At 41.1% G+C, this 21,395-nt stretch overlaps 1 protein-coding gene across 1 annotated transcript; it reads left to right on the top strand.

Annotated features, from left to right (window-relative positions):
• Window positions 1-1,977: 1,977 nt before the first annotated feature.
• On the top strand, window positions 1,978-21,393 carry SGPP1 (sphingosine-1-phosphate phosphatase 1). Its single transcript, XM_005491805.4, has 3 exons — window positions 1,978-2,772; window positions 12,603-12,692; window positions 15,510-21,393. The coding sequence occupies exons 1-3, from the start codon at window positions 2,179-2,181 to the stop codon at window positions 16,059-16,061; spliced, it is 1,236 nt and encodes a 411-aa protein (XP_005491862.2). The 5' UTR covers window positions 1,978-2,178; the 3' UTR covers window positions 16,062-21,393.
• The last annotated feature ends 2 nt before the right edge of the window (window positions 21,394-21,395 follow it).

Raw genomic sequence — 21,395 nt, 5'->3', positions numbered from 1 at the left:
TTAACCATGGAAAAATGTCTGTCTTATTTCCTATTTGATTTTGTCTGGCTTTTGCTTCTGGCCATTACTTCTTATTATGCCTTTCTTCAATAGATTAAAGAACCCTTTAATATCCTGTATTTCCCCTCAGGAATGTTCCTGTACACTACAATCAAGTCACCTCCCAATTCTCTTCCAGATAACTTTAACAGCCTGAGCTCTTAAAACATCCCAGCATAAGGCATTTTCTCCAGCCACCAGAACATTTTGCTTCATTCTTTTGCTCTCTCTTATTTTCCAATGTGCTTCTTAAAATCTGAAAACCAGCACTGTATGCACTATCCTGTGATTATTGAGGTCAAACAATGAGAGGTAAAACAAATACTTTTTCAATCCTTTGTTTATACATTGATTAATCCTTTTCTGCCATAGCAGCATACACGAGAGCCCTTATCTGATTGCTTACTTATCTGACCCTAAAATCCTTCTCAAAGTCATTACCTTCACAGTCTTCTATTTTCCAGTTATGGACTCCACACTTGGATTTTAAGATAGACATGGTTTGATAGTATGGTTTGATGAATGAAAATTCACTAGGTTTGAACAAGCTGCTTGTACAAACTGTACTGATCAGTGCCCCATCCTCATCATTATTTACAATTCCATTAATCCTGAATTTTTGCAGCAGCAGGTGTGGATCTTCTTCCAGATCATTGCTAAAAATGTAGCAGGACATGGAACCTGCTACTAGGAGCTTTTTAGATGCCATCTCTTTCAATTAAGTTGTCATATAGATTTCTTCTTGGGATATGGCAGCAAATTCCATTTGTATGGTTTGTTGGCACTGCATAATGATAATATCACGCAGCACCAAATCAAGTACCTCCTCAAAAAAGTATTGATAGCTATTTTAACTAAAACACTAGATCTGCATCATATTCCTTTGTTTCAAATTTTTATTATTTGAATTCCACATCAGATTTTCTATTTTGCTTAGGATAGCTATTAAGCTAACCAGTTGCTTGGGTCATATTGCTCATCCTTTTAAAAACGGCACAAAGAAACAGTTTATCACTTCTTTAATCCCCTGGATTTAAGGCAAGATACAAATACAGAGGAGCAGCATCTGTAGTACAGGCAAAGGCAACAGAAAGCAGGGGAGATCAGGGACTGCATTCTTCACAGCATTTCCAGGGTGGAAACCGCAGCAACTGCGGACTTGCGAAGTACCTGCTTACAAATCTCCTGGTCCTGCTGAACTCCCTGCCCTGCACACACACACACACACACACACACACACTCTCAGGAGATGTGAAATCTCCTCCCGACTCTGGAGACGGGATAAGACACGGCTGCTGCCTCAGGCACTGCAGAACCTCCCTGAGCGGCTCCGCAGCCCTGTGGTCCCGGCCTGCCGCCATGGCTGAACCGGCCTGACCGCCGCGGCCGCGACCACTCCGCTTTCCTCTCGTGTTTACACCACCGGATTTGGGCTCCTAGAAGTCTTCAACAGCACCACGGGAGGTTTAGGTTGGACATTAGGAAGAATTTCTTCACGGAAAGGGTGACTGGGAATGGGCTGCCGAGGGAGCTGGTGGAGTCACTGTCCCTGGAGGGATTTAAGGAAAGACTGGATGGGGCAATCAGTGCCATGGTCTAGCGGACAGGCTGGACTTGATGATCCCAGAGGTCTCTTCCACGGCAACTGATTCGGTGTTCCTATAACAAAGAAGAAGGAGGAGAAGGAGGAAGAGAAGAATGAAGAGGAGAAAGGGGCTCCACTATGGTCCCCCAAACCCGACCCACCCCACGGGCCACCCTCCGCCGCCTCTGCCCCTCACGCTCGAGGCCGCCTCACGCCGCGCGCAGCGCCGAGCTCCGATTGGCTGCACCGCCTGTGGGGGCGGGACCGACGGACAGTCACAGCCAATCCGCGCAGCGAAGGACGTTTCCCGCGGGGTGGGGGCTGCGCGCAGGCGCGGCGGGGCGGGGCCGGCGCGGGCGTGAGGGAGGGAGGGAGCGAGCGGGGAGGGCGAGAGGAGCGAGCGGCGGGAGGGAGCGGGTGAGGCGAGGGTAGTCCCGCGGTATCCGCGGCGCCTCGCCTTCCAGCGGCTTTCTCTTCAGCGAGCGCCTTTCCTTTTCCGCGGAGCCCCCATCCCCTTCTTCGCCCCTCAGACGAAGTCCCCCGGTCCCACCGCTATGTCTCTCGGCCAGCGCCTGGCCCGGCTGGCCGCCCACCTGCAGGACCCGCGCAAAGTGGCCGCGTTCCAGCGGCTCTGCGGGGTGGAGGGGCCCTCGGGCTGGGCCGGCGCGGAGCAGCGGGGACCGGTGGCGAACGGCGGCCCCGCGGGCGGGCAGGAGCATCCCACCGGGAACGGGGCCGTGCCCGGCGCGGCGGGAAGCCCGCGGCGCTGGAGGAGGAGGCCGCGCCGAAACTCGCTGACGGAGGAGGAGGACGGCAGCCAGGAGTTCGCCACTCGCAGCCGCTTCCTCTACTATCTGTTCAGCCTGGGCACCGAGCTGGGCAACGAGCTCTTCTACATCCTCTTTTTCCCTTTCTGCATCTGGAATGTGGACGCCTGGCTGGGCCGGAGGCTCATCATCATCTGGGTGTGGGTGATGTACCTGGGGCAGTGCACCAAGGATGTGATCCGCTGGCCGCGCCCTGCCTCGCCGCCCGTGGTGAAGCTGGAGGTTTTCTACAACTCCGAGTACAGCATGCCCTCCACCCACGCCATGTCGGGCACCGCCATCCCCCTGGCGCTGCTGCTGCTCAGCTACGGCCGCTGGCAGGTAATGCTCGCACCTCCGTGTCCTCATCGTGCGCCTTCCAGCCCCATGTGGCAAACCTGACTGCTCCTCAGGAGGGAGGTGGCTGAGTTTGGTTGGGAAAACGTCACATTCGTACCTTTTTTCCTTGCCTCACTGTTAATTTTTTTTTTTTTTGTTCTGCTCAGGTAACGAGAAGTGTTCTAGTGGTTCTGTCTTGTGAATGGAAGTTGTGCTGGTTTTGGGGATTAGCTCAGCACGCGTGAAAAGTTCGCAGTGACAATCTGCGTTTTGTTCCGATGAAGGTTTTTTTCCAGCTTGTCCATTTGCGCAAAGTTTGGATAAGCATCTAATGTTTTTACACGCATTTGGTTTTACAGAGTGAGAGTTTAGTGGAGCGCCAGTAACTAAAGGGCTTCTTGTTGATCCTTTGCTTCGAGTCACTTTGTAGCGTCACTGAGTTGTAGCTTTAGCCTTTTCTTTAACGATTTTATTTTCATTAACCACAACCTGGAAATGACCCTAGTATTTGTACTTAGAGGAGATTTTACAATCTATCAATGTGTTCATAATTAGCAGGAACTGATAATCTGCGATATTTTCATCACCTTCATTCAGCAGAATCTCTAAAATCTGGCTGTTGCACTTGGGGTCAATAGATAAGTTAAAATAACACTGTTGATCGCCTGCTTTACGCAAGCAGTGGCATGTGCTTTGGCGCTGGCTGCTGGAAGTGCGGCAACAGCAGCAGCTCCAAAGAAAGCACATCCAGCTCTAAATCACTGCACTAAACCACGTTCAGCAGCAGCTGAGAGAAGGCTTTCCCAGGTAAATGTTTTAAGAAGTTAGGCAGTAATTAGACTCTTAAGTTGTTAGTGTTTACTAATCCTTACTGTAATACCTGGTTTAAGGTGGATGTTAGTCATGTCGGTAGAGAAAACTAACTCTGATCCTAAGCTTCGTGCAGGGGCTTAACTCTTGTCCTCCCAGTTACTGGTAGCAATCACCAGTTGTCTGCTGTGGCTCTATCTCAGCATCTAGAACGGGTGACTGAAAGGAATGGCATGATTCAGGGTTAGAGATTTTATTTGGCCTCTCTAACCAAAGATTATTGATGTTTCTGCAAGGTGAATGCATGTGCCCAGAAGGAAGCTCTTAGGGATTCGGTGAAGTATTACATGCTGGAGTTAGGCAGGCATAATAATTACATATATATATAAAAAATAATAATGTCATGTTCTGTGAGTGTTTGAGATAAATATTTGAAGTTTTGCCACTGAGATGCCTACTCTCAAAGTTGTTTTATTTAACTAAATGACCAAAATCTGTATATATGTGGTTGTTGCTTGTTAGGTGTGTAGGGCTGGTGGCAGCTGGAAGCACAGCCTGGATTTGCACTCTGTGCATGTGGGAGCGCTCATTGAGCAGTTGCAGTGGATCACCTTTGCACAGACCGATGTCCTGTGTGCCCGTCTCCATGGCCTCTATGGGAGCAGCAAACCGGCTGTGAAATGTGTGAAATGGTGTTTTTCTAATGAGCCCAGTTCGATCTGTGCTTTGCCAGCCCTGCACTCTGTGCAACATTCTGTTAATTGAGTGAACATATTTACCACGAATGCATGGTGAGAAATCATAAACATTCAGCCTTGGTATTCATCTGGGACTGTGCTTAAGGAATGCAGAAGGAAAGTGTTTGAGTCTTGATTTCAATTCCTTTTTCTTAGAAAACAAATATGAATAAAAGACCTCTCTGAAACCAACTTCTGTCCTTTCGAAATACTCAGGTAAAAAAATCACTTCTGATTTTTACATTATTTCCATAAATTAATCAGTAATTAACCAGTGGCACGTCAAGAGCCTCTTCATTAACCTTTCATCTTCTGTTCTCCCTGTTTACTTGTGTTGAAAGGGAGTAGAACCTATGTAACATCATTTTGTCATGGAAAATGGTGTTTTGCTGGAAATGGTGTTAAAAAAGACTGAGCTCAGAAATTCTTGGAAAGCTATTAAAGAGGTTTTTAGTATTATTTTTATTAAATTGTACAAATTTACTAATAGGTGCAGGTTGCTGGATTTAAACCTGTTGGTTTAACCTCTTTCTGTATATTGTGTATATTTAGTATAAAGAATACTTAGATATGCTTATATTTAGTATATTTATATTTATAGTATATTTAGGTTTATACTAAACCAAAGAAGGCTTCCCTTGCTCTCAAAGATGTTACACCAGTGAGGAGGGAATCTTTCTTGTGTGGCTGATTTCCAGTTTGCCTTCAGTGATCTATGACTTCCTACTCTTGTGTGGTAGTTCTTGTCTAGCAAAGACGATCTATTTGAGTCTTTTTCTTGAAGAAAACAAAACAGAGAAAATGTGCTCCTATTTTTCTAGGTGTGGCCCAGATTGTCCATTTAAAAACATGTTTGGATTGCAGAAGGGTTTTTTCTCAGCCTGTTGACTTTGTGCTCTTCAATTTTTCAATGCCTTTAAGCAATTCTGTTACAATTATTTTTACATAGTATTCAAAAGGATTTTTGACTGTAAAACAAAAATACTTTCTAAAAATGCAATAGTTCTATTGAAGTAAAATGTTTTCAAAGATAATGTATTTTAAAGATGGTTTTGGGAAATTATCTCAATTAGAGACTTTGGGCATAGGGAATATTCAATGAAACTCTCAGACAGAAGTGAGTTAGATATGAGGATAACTTCCATAGTAGCCAACTGTTCTGTCCATTGTACCCAAAGTTTTCGCTTTCTTCTTGTAATATGAGAGCTTGCCTGAAACTTTTGATTCTACTTGCATAATCCATGTTCATTAATTTATTTAATATGTTACATTTCTGCAGGGAAAACTACTTATTTCAACAACACTTCAGTAACCAGGAAATATAAAGCTTGTGTCAAAGACACATGAGAATTTGGGAGTGTTAAAAATGTTGATTTTTTTTTTCCCACCCTCTCTTTGAAGTGCAGATACCCTGAAAGAGGAGGCAAACATTTAAAAGACAGGGAGGTTGTAGATCTTGATATGATGTAGGAAAAAGCAACCTTTATAAAATTGGGGAAAACTTGATTTCTTTGAAGTCCTGACAGTTTGAGCCAGGCTAGCTTATATCATGTCCCAGATGTGGTGAGGAAGAGATAGTGTGAACTGCTAATTATCCACAAAATCTCCAAAGGCTCAGGCTGAGACTACTGGAAAAAGTCTCTTTTATATTTTGTTTGATTATGTTGAACTGCTGATTACAGATAGACACCAAGATGTATTTTATTAGAAATGGTCCTTGAGTTGGGATGGTACCTGAATGTGTCAGAACTCTGCTGGCTTATTTTGAGGAGAAAAAATAAATATCAGCCAGGGGATACAGAAAGATAAATATCAGAAAATAAAGAAAAATCAATGTCAGCCAGAGGGTAGAGAAAATTTGCTTGTATTCAGAGTTCCTCCAGGATGCAGCCTGGCTGTGTGCATTAGGAAATGAGGGGTTTGCCCTCCTTCCTGAGCTCAGTGAGGAACTGCTGATTCTCACTGGGGCCACCCTGCCAACTTGAGGAGCCCAGGGCTGGGTTGATGAGTAGCAGCCTTTAACTGCATTAACAAGGCTGATTTACCTTCTGAGGCAGCTCGAGGTGCTGAGTGTGCCAGCCTTGCTGTGTTTGATAGCAGAGCCTGTCACCAGTGACTGACCTGGATAAACAGCTCTGCTGAACCTGCCCTGGGTGCCTCTGCTCTCCTGTGGCCTCTCTGCAGTTTTCATTTCTCTTTTGACTCTCTGTGGTACTGGTTGTGTAAGGCTCTAGTGTGGTACCACGTGAAACTCCCTTCCAGAAATCTTTCATCTGCACTGTGACTTTTATCAGCCAAGGCTGCTGAATGTAATTAAATGAGATGGGTTTGACAGATCTGTGTTGGGATTTCAGGGAGATCTGCATGGTTCTGACTGACCCCTATTGAAGATTACCTCTAGAATTGTCTCCCTGCTCTTTCATTTCCAAACTCTCTGATCCCCACTGGAAATGGGGAATAATTGGTTATTGGGGGTGAATAAACAGCCTAGTCACAACAGTGCTACAGTGAGAATTTTGCAGAAAGGGGCACACCCTTGTTTTAAATGTTTGTCCTTGGTGAAAGGCTTGCATTTTCAGTGAGATTGATGTAGTGATAAACTGGAAGCTGCACATAGGGGAAGGCATCTCTTGCATACAAAGTCTGTGTGCAGAGCAAGTGCATCCCCTTCAGAAACCTTCAGAAAGTGACCCATCACCCCCCAGAGGATCCCAAATGGGCCCTTGGCTAAAATACTGAGATGTTGGCAAAGAGATGTGTGCATGCTTGTCTAATTGGTCTTCTTGAACATGTTTCCTGAACAGTCCAACAAAAACTCTTCTGCCATGGGGAGCACAGCTGAAGGGATGATCTGAAAACACAGAATTACCCACACAATGATTTGAGAGAGAGAGAAATGGGAATTTGGAGGGTCAGCTCTGGCCTTGCTTTGAGTGTGTGTGATGTAAGGTCCTCCATGGGCCATATTAATGCCTGTAGTTTGTTTGTAAAGGAAACTGAACCAAGGTGTTTTTTGCAGGTGTTAAAAGTTTAAAAAGAGCAGAGCCAGTTCTGACAAATGTCACTGGGAATCTCTGCCAGAGGAATACAACAGCCTGTCTCATTAGACTCTCTTGATTGTCATTAAATGTATTTTTCAGTGTTGCCTAAGCAAATCTTTAATTAATGTAAAGGGTCTTGGGGGAAAACATGTAAAAACAAATGCTCTGAGGTTGGATACAGAGTTTTTGATGAAAAGGTATTCAAAGGAAATATTTCTCAAGCAGTTTCTTTTCTTGGTGCATTGTACACATGTAAAAGCACTCCTTTTTCTTTAAATATGCTGCACTGATTAAACTGAGAAAATATTTTGCAGAAAAAATGTAGTTTTAGGTACTGGGGCATAAACAGAACAAGCCATAAGTAATTCTTGCTAGCTGTGTTCAGAGAGGAATTATTTTTTTAATGACTGCAATGAAAAGAAATAACAACCTAATTCCTATTGTTACTCCTCAATTTCTTTTCAGATTAGGTGTAGCAGAAAATGAAGTGTTTTAACTTCCTTCAGGACTGGCATTGAAAAGTTTATCTTGGAATTTTAAGAAGAGGTTCTTGTAGTGATATGTAACACTGAGGTTTTTATATCTCTTGGTTTTAATGTTGGTCAGTGCAAGAAAGGAGAAAATCATTGATAAATGTAGCTCAACCAGTGGTATTTACCACCTGGCCCATTTGAAAGAAAGAGTTTGTTTATTTTTCCTGAAATGACTGATTGGTGGTCTCTGTTTTCTAACAATCCTCTTCTCCCTTTTCTTTTGTTCCCTTCACAAAATCATTTTTATGCTTTGCTCTTTGAACTCATCTGTCCAGTCAGGTCTAGGGTCATTCCCATAAACACTGATTATTGCTTTTCATGCCTATTGCCAGTACATGGCCCAGATACCTTTTTAAAAGCCTGGTGCTGCAAGTGCTGCTTGGATTCTTTCTGTGAACTTTGGCCCAAAATAACTGTCTCAAACTCAAGTTGCACTTCTGAGTTATGATATGATTGAAAAAAGATCATTGAATACTGTAGAACACTGAAAACATTAGGAAGTTACTTTGGAATCATTTGTGGGTGCTGGAAACTTCTGTGCTTTAAAAAGGTAAAGAAGTGAGCATTTAGCATCTTTTAATAGTGTTCCCTTATGAAAGAAGGAATTTTTGACCTAGGTCAAAGCTTTTAGGACAGATTGTTTCCTTATAAGCATTTTTAAACAATGGTTGTGTTATTAAGACTCTTGGCAGAAAGATCAAGGAGCAGGAGGAGGATGGGGAGGGTTTTGTGTGTGGTGCAGTCAGGTTTGCAAGCCTGTTGTGGAGGATGTAGTGGAATTTTCTATAGGATGGGAGTTTTCTTTTAAAAACATAGAACATAAATTCTCAAAGACTTACTGAGAGTATTTTCACTGCTGTTTTACAAATATGAATTTAATTCAATTTCTTCAATCAAAACAAGATTCTGGATATGAGAACAAAATTAGAGTCCAAAACATTATGAGTAATTTATTCAGTCAGCTTTATCCCTAGCTTTACCTTAATAGGTGAAGTTAAGAAATCAATTAACTTCTTAAATTTTTTTTAATAACATGCTTATTGGTTTAAGTTTTTTAATTTATAAAAAAGAAAGTATGCATTAAAAAAAATTAACACATAGAATTGTTGAGGTGGCATTTTGGCTGTGGGGAGGCATAAGGAGTTTTTGAGGATATACATGAGATGGTCTTAAATGAGGGCATGGAGAGGGTTTGAGATGTTTGTGTCCAAAATGGGCTCCTCCTGAGTGTCTGACTGAAAGTGATACCAGGATTGATCAAGAATGAAGATACATCAATTCTTTTATCAAGAGAGCAAGCTGAGAGAATGAAACCTGGTTTCTGTTCTACCTCTCCCAGCTGTGATCTCTGACAAGCTTCCATCCACGCCCTCATCTGGAAGCACACGAGATGTCAGTCTGCCTCCTGATGCCCAAATGAGCAAAACCAGCAGTGAATCAGGGAAGGGGGTAGAAGCAAACTTGTGATCTTTTGTCCTTTGTGCCTCTGTAGGTCTGATCTGGCACGCCAGGAACCATGGGACTAAAACTGCTGGAATTCAGCTGTCTTGCTTAATATCTCTTATAAAAATACAAACCCAAGTCAACACAGTAAAAAGTGTTTATGACTTTCTTCCCTGAACACTTGATATAAGTTTATATTCAAATTTTCACATTAGTCTTTTATAAAATATAAAAGACTGGAAAATATATGAGTTACTCTTATATATTTTATAAAAGACTAGTAAAAGCTGTATTATAAAAGTACTTATAAAAGACTAGTAAAAGCTGTTTTTTTTTACTTTGAATATTCATTTATGATTTGGAGAGGAGATTTTTGAAATCCATTCTCATAAAACACTATTATTACAAGGCTTGCTGTTACCTCAGCCTTGCAGGCAATAATTTGGAAGTAAGTTTATGGCATCAGCTTTTTTTCCAAGGATGCAGGTGATGTCCCTGTTGGTGTGACTCTGCTGAGCTCAGAGGTGTGTGGGAGTGCTGATGTTCTCCTTTAGTCACCTTGTGCACTCAGCCCTGTGTGTGAGGACCAAACACAGCCTGTCTCACCACCCCAGGGCAGATTTAAGCAGGTGTTACCAGTTTGGTGTTCTGGGAATTCTCAAACCCAGTGGCTGCTCTGAAAGGTAGGAGTTAAACAACCAGGGTGTTGTGCTTCATTTGTGATCAGTACTTGAAAGGTGCCTGCAAGAAAGATGGGAGCCAGCTCCTGTGGGCTCTTGTGACAGGAGAAGGGTGATGGTTCTGAGCTGAACGAGGGTTCATTTAGATCAGATGCAGGGAAGAAGTTTTGTGCTTCTGCTGGTGGAACACTGGCACAGGTTGCCCAGAGGAGGGGGATGCTCCATTCCTGGAAATATTCAGGGCCTGCTTGGGTGGGGCTCTGAGCAGCCTCTTCTAGCTGAGGGTGTTCAGGCTATTTTACTGTGTTTTGCACAGAGAAACTGAACTAGCCCGTGTTCTCAGGGTGTTTATTCAGAATTAAAGATATGACAGAGCCAAATAATCTTTCCAAAACATTCTTCAGAGCCAGAGTTTCTGTTTCTTTCTTACTCAAACACTCCTCCCCTGTGAGTTCCCTGACAGCAAGCATCTCTTCTTTCATTTTCAGAATTATTCTAGTCTGCCTGCTGTTTACAGTCACCTGCTGAGGTCTCTTAAAATCAGATTTCTCACCTAGCTATTTCCTTCATATTCCTTGTTCTTGGGATTTTGCTGTTTAGCTGCTCTGACCTCTTCCTCTCAGCCACAGTGTCATGAGCAGCTGCTGAGCCTGGTGCTTCATTCATCTTCCTGCTAAAGCTCCTGCCTCTCTCTCTGTCAGGTACTGCAGAAACAGGACAGGTCTTTATTGAAGAAAAGCCTTACCCCTGATGGGGCTCTGAAAGCACAAAAATGTGTGTCAGGAGGCAAGGATGGACATGGGCATCAAGTGATGGCAAAACAGTTTGAAACTCGAGGCTGCTCTTGCTGGGGCACAGCTGTCCCTGCACAGGCAGCACTTGTGTGAGGGGGCAGGGAGGGTGCTCATTCCTGCTGCCCTGGGACCACAGCACAGAGGGACAGAGGGACAGAGGGACAGAGGGACGGGGCTGTGCTTGGGAGGGGCCGAAGGAGCTGCTTTTGGGGCTGCTGCAGCAATGCTGGTGTCTGAGAACTCTGCAGTCATGTGTGGGACACAGTTACTGGGGCAGTGCCCGGGATTAGCAGAGTTCTGAAAGGCAGCAAACTGAGTTTGTTCCTTCATCACTGCAGTCAGAAATAAATCACAAATACACAGTTCTGCTGAGATCCACTTTGTAGATGAACGGGATAGAAGCAGAGATAAATGTTGCTACAGGAAATAGAGTTTAGTCTAGATGGAACACAACTATGAGCTGTTTAGTATTTATGTTATGTTTGTGTTTAGTATTTATTTTAATGTGAAATCTGCTTCTTATGTGAAGCATAAGCTTCCTGATTTTCTCTTAGTTTGAGAATGTTGTTTTAGTTTTGTTATGCCAACATGGTCCTGGAGTTGAGAATTCAGTGAAAGTTGGATAAAGGCAGAAGAGTGATAATCCTATCTCAGACCTTTTACAGAAAGCCTGATTTTGGAACTTTACAATCTGTTAAGTGGCCTTCACAGAGGACACAGAACTTCCTCCAGTAATTTTAAAGATATTTTCTCAAATTTGTTGGATATTCCCTTCAGGTTACCTATGAAAGGAACAAGGGAAAGAGCAAGACAACAGCCTGTAGATTTTGTTCCTGGGTTTGGGTACATCTAGGCTGCCTGTTTATATTGAACATGTTTATAGTTGGAAGAGAAGCAATTTTGGAAACTTGCCATTTTATCTTGTGACTGTGTCTTTTATAGAATAGTGGCAAAAAAGGAAGCTGTATCCTGTCTTGTACAACATTTTGCAATAGTGGGGAAAGCATTTCTGACTGTGCTGTAATATGTAAATTAGCATAGCTTTATCCAAAACCTGAGCAAGTTAAGAAACTGTTTTTCCACATGATATGTGTTTATTAAAGCAAAGTATTTTATTTCCTCCTGGTAAACAGTCCTTATTAATTAAAAAAATGTGAGAAGGCAAAAATAATTGGAAGTCATTGTTATGATTTTTGTTTAACAAATGTGGCTTGTAGGAGGAAATTTATGTGGGTTTGGAAAGAACAAAAAAGATTACTGTTTTAGGAGTTTCATGCTGCTGCCCAGAGATTGAGTCAACAACTGCAGAAGCCCTAAAACAAAGAATTGAGGAAGGAATTGAATTTCTTTTTAATTTTGTTATGAGTTCCTTCTTTTCAGGAAAAAAAGTGAAGCCTTGATCCTGCCTGGGTAATTGCTGACAGTACAAATAAGAGATGGAGCTGCTTCACCCAGTGTAAAACTGTTGCACTTTAACACACTTGTGGTCAGTTTGGGATATCAGAGCATGGCAGGACAACTGCTGCAGAGATGGAGATGTTTCTTACTGCTTTGGAAAAGTGATCAAAGCACTCAAATTCATATATCCTGAATGCAAAGAACATGGGGAAGATTGAAAGTTTGACTTAACAATTTATCAAAAGGTGCTCTGCTAGGCCTGTGGAGGCTAGGGCAAGGAAAAGGGTAAACATCAGTGGCATTAACTAGATTTAATTGTAGAATGTTCATAGAATGATTATTTTTTAATTTTTTTTTCAAATTCTAATATGGTTTCTGCATTTCTCTTCCCTACCAGTATCCCCTTGTGTTTGGACTGATCCTGGCATTCTGCTGGTGTTCTTTGGTTTGCTGTAGTCGAATTTATATGGGAATGCATTCAATTTTGGTAAGAAAATAATCTAATCTACTACTGAACTTCTGGTTTAATCCTGTTCTGATTTAATAATCTTCCATTACATTGAAGGTTTTACAGTGCAGTAATTATATACAGATGTATTTTTGTAATGTTCTACCATACAGAAACAGAAGACTTAAGATTTCTTCAGCATAGAAATTGATAAAACAGCTAAAAGTGGCTCTCACCCTAAACTTATACTTGTCTTTTATAAACTCAGTCCATGGTTAAAACTTAACAGGTGTTTAATGTCATTTTTTAGTGCAGAAATTGATGACTGCTCTAAAGTGTAGAGCAAATTTTCCTCTACAGAGTAGAAATCATTCTGCAGAATGAGAAAGTGGCCGTTTAAGTTCATTCCACGTCAGCTTCTCAAAGCATGAGCATTTTGGAGTGCCACTCTACATGCTAGAGTTTCATTTACCAGAGTTTCTAAATCCAGGTAACAAAGTTGTCATCTTGAAAAACACTCATTTATTAAACAGATGAAAACTCCCCAGACTGAAACACAAATGTATTCAATGTAGAAATGAGAAAAGAGCACTACAAAATGGCAATTGTGATGCAAGATCACTTATGGGGGTGGCTAAAGATGTTTTTGAGGATCACGTGCTAGAAGCAAAGCTAACAGACAGAAAAGGGTAAGTGTGGTAGGGAGTTTAAATGCTGGTAGATGAACACAATGTAAAAAAGAGCATGGGAAAGTAAGACAGCTCAGAAAAACTAAATGACATTTTTGCATCAGTAGTTAGGAGTTTCCAATCTAAAAGCACTCTGTCAATATGATGTGATGCACTGATAGTTCAGCTGACACAAAATGTCACAGAACAAAGTCGTGCCACAAATAGTGAGCAAGCAGCCAGAGCTGTTTTGCAGTTTCACATCTGAATCCTCTGCAGAGTTTGAGGGAATGGAGTTCACCATGTGGTGCCTGCAATGTACATCAACCACAGTGCCTGTGTTTGGGGGGAGTAGGTGGCAAATAGAGCAGAAAGGTTTTTTTGTTGCTTCTGAAATGAGCAAGTCTGATGTTTATATCAGCCAGTTTTAGCAGAGCTGTTATCAAGCTTTCAATTAGTGGAAGCAAATAAAAATGATTCATTGAAGCTGGTGCAATACAAACCCTGCTGATTGAAGGCCCACCTCCTGGCTCATGTGGAGGAGCTGATAAGCATGAAAGTGAAGGCAGGCCACTTTGTAGTGCTTGGATTGCACAAATTCTTCTTTAACAATCAAAGGTGACAAAAGTAGTGGAGAGTTCCATGCAACTGAGTGATCAGTTAACTGAAATTTAATGCTGGAGTAAAAAAATCATTGGGTAATCTTTTCATTAAGAAAAGACCTTTAAAAACTGAAATTCATTTAGGAAGCCACAGAGGTTATCTCTTCCTCTCCTTTAATATTTGGAAACAGTTCCCATTCTTCCAGCATTGTGAAGCTGCAGTGCAAGTTGAAGCTGCTCTAGTGCCTGACTGACTGCTCACCAGCTGCTGCTGCTGCCAGTGCTGGGAGTGTTGGCACCCAGGCCCTCAGAGCCGCTGCTGAGCTGTTTCAGCAAACCTAAGTTGGCAGAACACATTTAGCTGAGCTGATTTGTGCTGACTGTAGGTTGGAATGCCCTGGCCCTGGCCAGGGATCAGTGTTGCCAGCAGAAAAATCATAGAAGAATCACAGAATAGTTCTGGGTTCAAGAGACCTTTAAAGATTATCTAGTCCTAGCCCCCTGCAAAAAGCAGGGACATCTTCAACCAGAACAGGCTGCTCAGAGCCTTGTCCAACCTGACCTGTATGTTTCCAGAGACAGGGCATGCACCACCTCTCTGAACAGCTTGTACCAGTGCCTCATCATGCTCATTGGAAACAAAAATATCTTCCTTATATCCAGTCTGAATTATTGGGGCAACAGGGTAGCTATACATCCAGTGGTGTCAGGAACCCAGGTCTTAAGAGAGGAACCCACTGGCCGTGGCAAAAAGTCCAAATATGGACAACACTGGGCAAATCCAGACCAGCCTTTTTTTCTATTATTAGCACATCAGTCTCAGAACATTGTTACAATGGAATTAGATGTTAACAGCTCACTGGCCTACCGGGAAGTGCCACAGAAGGTGGGGTAAAACGGAATGACATAAAATCATCTCAGTTTAGATTTCAGCCAATCACACAAAAACAAGACATATTGACAAGCTTTCCATCCAACCTTTTAAAACATACGTAATGGTAGTTAAAACAAAGACTATTTTCATAAGAAACAAAGAACAGAGTTCTATTCATGCTAGCCTTCTAAAGATATACATTAAATAAAATTGTTGCCATCCTAAAGCCAAACCTACAAAGTCCTATTGTTATTTGTCACGTCTACTGCTTGGGAAACTTCTGCTGTAACAGAACTTTGGGCCACATCCTGAGGCCTAAATACTCTTTTTTAACCATTTCCTAAAAACCCTCTGACTTTATGGATTCCAACATGAATCTCCCCTTTTGAGTTTAAAACCATCACCCCTTGCCCTGTTGCAACAGGCCTTACTAGAAAGTCCAGACCTGCAACTTCAGTGAAGAATCCTTTGATCATAACTTCATTCATGATCTGGTCAGGATGCAGGTGATTTGTGATCAAATGTAATTCCTTACCTATGTTTAACATAAGAAAGAGTTTATCCTTTAAAGGGTAAAAGATGGGAATCTACAAGTTGCTTTTAACACTACAGCAGCTAGGCTTGAATTCTTGTTAATGTAATTCTTGTTAATTCTTGAGGGCCTTTTTTTTAATTAGTCATTACAGTGAAACCATATCTTTCTCTTCAACAGGACGTTATTGCTGGATTTCTGTATGCTATTCTTATCCTGGTTATCTTCCATCCACTTGTGGACCTGATTGACAATTTCAACTTAACTTACAAATATGCACCTTTAATTATCATCAGTCTCCACCTGGCCCTGGGCATCTTCTCTTTCACCCTGGACACGTGGAGCACATCAAGGGGAGACACAGCTCAGATCCTGGGCTGCGGTGCCGGCGTGGCCTGCGGCTCCCACGTCAGCCACACGCTGGGCCTGCAGCTGGACCCTCCTCCCCACAGCCTGCCCCTGTCGCTGTCCTCCCTCACCGTGGCTGTGTTTGGAAAGGCCATCCTGCGCTTGCTGCTGGGGGTCATCGTTCTGTTGCTGACCAAGGTGGCCATGAAGAGAGCCACCATCCCGCTGGCGTGTCGCGTGTTCCGCATCCCACAGGGCGACGTGCGCAGGGCGCGGCAGCGCATGGAGGTGGAGCTGCCCTATCGCTACATCACCTACGGAACCGTGGGCTTCTCCCTCATGGTCGTTGTCCCCGGCCTCTTCCATTTCATTGGTCTTTCCTGATACAGCCTGATCACTTTGGTAGGGAGAACTGAGCTAGTTGCTTTTTGAAGAGGTGCACTAGTTTGCTAAGGGAAGGCCGGCCAGCTGGGCTTTAGCAGAGCCTTCCTGTTAACAGCAATACAAAGCAAGCAAAGCATTTAAAGGGCTTTGCACATCTCTGGGGATGGTTTAGGGCCAGCAGTCAAGCATCAGTCCAGGAGAAGTGCTGACCTCTGTAAATGCTGAGTTTTGGACTTATTGCTGTAACCAAGTCTGTGTGTGTGTGATGCAGTGAATGTATGTGGGATGGCTGCCAGGCTGTACCTGTGTACACTGACACTTCAGCAGGAGTGTCTGACAGCTGATCAGAAGGCTCCATTCATGATCTCTTTGCCATTTCACAGTAATTAATTCAAGTTGTTGGACCATAAACTGTTACATTTGCTTTCTTCTAGTTTTTCCTCAAGTCCTGCTTCAAGGTATTTCAATTAATAGGTATTTTTAATGGACCAAACTTGTAATGAGGTTGAATTTTTCTAAATAAACAAGCAAAAGCCTTTTTCTTTAGCCCCCTTTGCAGAGAAAAATGTCTGGATTAGCATTGGTAGATATCACTAGAGTATATATAATTCAGGTACTGTATTTTATGGTTTAATAACTGTGCCTTTCTGTTGCTAAATTAAGAAATGCCATATATACTGTGATGTAAAAATGCCTAATTTTATGGAAAATCCTACGTAATTAGGCAGATATTAAAAAAATGTTAATTGTCCATGTTGCTGACATGGTCCAAGTTAACCAGAATGTCCAGTTTTTACTGATCAAAATTGCATAAATGAAATGACCCAGGAATTGTGTCCTTGAGCTCAAGATATTGTAAATGAACAATAGTCCCTTTTGTAAGTATTTTTAATGTGTATTGTAAGTTACTGCAAGAGGATATATTTTTCTGGAGATTGTTTATACAGTGGATGGATATTCAAAATTAATTATTTAAACATATAAACAATAAAAGCACCCCATTCTGCAAAGAAATGGGCTTCACTTATTATTCCAAACTAATCTAGAAGGACCACTGCTTTTAGGTATTTGGTTAGAAAATATTATTCTAGAAAAATTTGTATTTTTATGCATTAACAGACTATATTTAAAGGTGATGATCACTTTTACCCAATTTAGATAGTTATAAGACAGTGTAACAATTAAAGTAAACTTGTAATCATTCTGATTGACAGATTGTGAGGAGTCAAGGCAGTGTGGTCAATGCATGAATGGTTTGTGATGTCTAAATTTGGCAGGATTTTATTATGTGCTTTTGAGCTTTTCATGATCCTTTTCCCTTCCAGTGTAATTTCATGTGCCTTTTTTCTGTTTCATTTTGTCTTGTTCATGTGTTGCCTGATCTGTTCTTTCCATGTCAGGAAACTGCAGGAAGGTGTCTGAGCAGACACAAATGACTGAATTTTGTATTGTACTTGTTCTGCAGGAAAAGCATCATTTGGTTGGCAAATATGGTGATTAGATAGAATGTAAAGCCTAGGTTTTTTGTAAGCAGTATTTGGTTTTAGAAGGATTTTTATGTTGGAGATCCCTCCAATATGGAGATTGACAAAATTAACTTCACTTTCTTTGAAGCAGACGAGGTTTATGGTACGCTGGCACTGGATGATGTGAAAAACTTCACTTTTCTGGTGCATCCTGAATGCACTGCTATGAATGTATTCAAACTGAGCTATCCAAAACTGAGAGTGTTCAACAACTTCCACAGCTGAAAAGACCTCACCCAGTAGAAAATGGTTAGCTTGTTTCAGTGTGTATTTCTGGATTTGATTTTTGTGTCTGTTCCTCTTTTTTGCAGTCCAATGCAGAATGTGCAGTTAGAGGTAAATTGGTTTCTGGGGTTTTGAGAGTGGGATTTCCACTGATCTGGCTTCACACACCAAGATAGCCATTAAATAAACAGCTGGGGGAATGTACACAAAATGCCTTATGCTTAAAGCCCTAAGCAAGTGGTGTAGTTTCAATTATATTTAATTAGTCTGAGGACTGTTAAAAATAATAGGATAACTTTCTCTGAAATTTAGAGCATATTTTCCTTAAATATCCTAGCTTATAGCAAAAAATGTTTAAATTCTAGCACAGAAAAGGTAAGTGAGCAAAACTAATTTTTTAAGGTACATATTGGACTTGTAAACTTGGAGTTTACATCATAAAGAGCATAATTAAAGCTGTATTTTCTAGTTTGCTCTCCTGTAGTATTAATGGAACATGAGATGTACTGTGGAGGATCTGGAAGGGGTGAAAAGATCACACAGAGCTTTCAACAGGCTAAGGAAAATTGCACTGTAGCTTATTCTACTGTCATAAATTTATTTTTTGTATTTTTATACAGTACATTGAGTAAGTTCAAACCATCATGTTCCATGTTCCACTCCCCAGGAAATGTCCATCAGAATGTCTATACAGCACCTTCAGCAACTGCTTCACTGATGTTTACATGAGAAAAAGTTCTCCTGTTCTGTTTTCATGTTTTGTAAAGGGAGGGCAGTTAGCACAGAATGTCATGCAATATGAATACCTTTAGAGGATAAAGAATTACAGACATGCACATGCTCAAAAATCCAAGTAAAGTATTTGTATTGTTGTATAATTTTGTTTACTGATAAGCTAAAATTCCTTGGAATTGGGCATAACAAAGCAGCAGGTAAAACTGGAGCACTTTCTTTCCCCTGATCTATTCTTAGAGTTAAACATGAAAAATATTTCTAGTGTGAGCACCAGCTGGTACCAAATTCTTTATAAATAAAGTTAACATAGCTTTAAGAGGTAGTCAAATGTCTTTCCAGCAGGAAAAATGCTTGAAAACCTTTATGGCATGGTGCAAAAACATCCTGCTAGTGAACTCCCTCAGTCCCAGAGAGAAATACACTTCAAAGAACCAGGTATGAATGCACATTTATTACAAAAAGCTGCAGGCTAAATTTGCCTTTTTTAATTACTGTGTGAAATAAACCTTTAAACCAAGAGAGCAGCTTGACACAAAATTCTCTTTTCCAAGAGGCTGAAGAGATGCAAATTAGTCTGAGACTGCCTTAAACATAGGAGCAGGATTTTTTTCTGGCCTGGCCCTCACTCAGAACTGACATGTGCATCTTGGGTGAGTTTTAGAATATGTTATTTTAGAAGAAATACTTCATTTTTATAGAAAGCATTGCTTTTGCTTTCTCCTGTGTGATCACCTGTGAAGCTGTTGGGTCTCTGAGGAGGTGGAGGAGCAACTTGCAGGTAAATTGGCAAACCAAAGGCAGTTGGGTTTTGTTTATTTATTTGGATTTTTTTAAGGTTATGTACAGCATTTCTCCTGGAAAGAAAAACCAAACAGAAAGATGCATTTCTTTTAAAAATGGCATCTCCAAATGTGATATGTGGCGTTTGTGTTGTTTATTTTTTTCTTACCAGAACAGTGTTAAATTGTCTGGATATTAGAAGCTAATATGTTTTCCTTTGTTTTGGTTTTTTTTTTTTTTTTTTTTTTTTTTTTTTTTTTTAATTACTGCTCTCAGTATTTTTTACTCCATTTTTTTTTGCTTGTTTCTGAGAGAGTGTCCAGAACTTCTGTAAGGAATTGCTACTTATGTGAAGATTGTAATTTTGAACTTGTAAATAATTAAGGGTTGTTAGCTGCAAAAATCTATAAAAACAAATCCTTGCATGCTGTAAGTAAATACATCTGTTGTGCTAAAAGTTGTTTCTGTTTCAGTATTTGCTTTCTCAATAAAAAAAAAATTCAGTTTTCACAGACATAACAGAAGATATTGAATACTTCAGTGGTATGAAAGGGCATTGCTGTCAAACTTTACTGGGAGTTCTGCACTTGGTTCCTTCCACAGGACACAGAGTGAAGCCTGAAGGGCAAGTGCTGACCTGTGAGCAGTGAGTGTGAGTGACTCAGCTGTAAATGTGACAGCCTTGCTTTTGGGTGATTCCTTGTTAAAATCACACTTTGCCCTGTTTTTGTGAGATTCCTGAAGGGCTCAGCTTGCAAGTCCATTCTCTGTAGGTGGGACTGGCTGCACATTTCCAACACTCCCCTCTGTACCATAATTCTGTGAATGAAGAGACCCCAGAATAAAGTCAGTAGATAAAATGAGATAATTGATTTCTTGGGGTATTGTGACTCAACTTACTGTAATTGGTTCTTGAGTGGTTCTTTGGTCTAAAGTAGAAGTTTGTTGGTTATATAATTTTATTTCTGTATTCTACAAATGACTTCAAGGAAACAAAACTTTTTTGGGGAGGAAGTTGAATGACTTCTTACCAGACTTGATTCTGCAGGAAAGCTTAAGTGGACTTTTGTTTCAGAAAAAAACATATAAGCCTGTTTTAAAATTTACAGCCAATGATATATTTGTCAAATTGATAGATTAACTGGGTCACCAACATCCTTGTTCTTGCAATACTGAACAAAGGCAATGACAGCTGAATTTGGAAACAAAATGTGATATTGTGTGGCAGAGAGGACAAAGCACTTTAGGTGTTCTCTAAAAAGTAATGGTTCACATGCTGGTTTTGAAGCAGATTTAGCCATGCATTGGAAAAATATCTTTGCACTCCATTCTGTACCAGAAATTATTTGCATGTTGGTAAGAGGCCTTGTAAGAAAAGAAAGGAAAGCAGGGTGTGCTTGCAGTGTATGATCAGTAACTGTTCCTGTAGGATCTGAGGAGAAGAGAGGGTTCATGGGATAACAGTACCTTAAAGATACTGACTAGTAAATGTAAATAATTCCCATCAGGTTGGAGAATTATATTAGTCACTAAACTTTGACTAAATTAGTCACTAAGTTTTCCCACAAGTTTATTTTTGCTAGAAAGTGTAATGAAAGATAAGAGTGATGTTACTGAAACGGAAATTAGCTCTTAAGATAATTCTAGATGACTGAAGTATCAAAACTGAAAAAGATCAGTTCAGGAGCAAGTAATGGGAACAGTAAGAGTAGAGTCTGAGGGGGATTTTGTATTAAACAATGCACTTAAAAATTATGCCAAAATTTGGCCTACACTTGATTTATATGAAATCTGTAGTACAATATAGTACATATATATATATATACACACATTAAAAATATTGTGTACTGGAGCTTAATTTTTATGTATGGATTTTTTTCTCTGTTTACTGCATTCCCTGATAAAAGGAAGTTGATAAAATACAAACCAGTGTTGTCTGTGTAAGGTAAGGCTGTATGTTGGTGGCCTTTTGGGAAATAATGCAGTTGTAACCCAGTCTCTCAACCTCTTGGAGAACTTGATTTAAAAAAAAACCCAAACACAACCAATTGAGATGCAAGCCCTAAGT

This window comes from Zonotrichia albicollis, chromosome 6 (genome assembly GCF_047830755.1).
Source record: "Zonotrichia albicollis isolate bZonAlb1 chromosome 6, bZonAlb1.hap1, whole genome shotgun sequence".
Classification (NCBI taxonomy): Eukaryota; Metazoa; Chordata; class Aves; order Passeriformes; family Passerellidae; genus Zonotrichia; species Zonotrichia albicollis.
The sequence above is the reverse complement of the archived record's forward strand: the minus strand, read 5'-3'. Positions and strand labels throughout refer to the sequence as shown.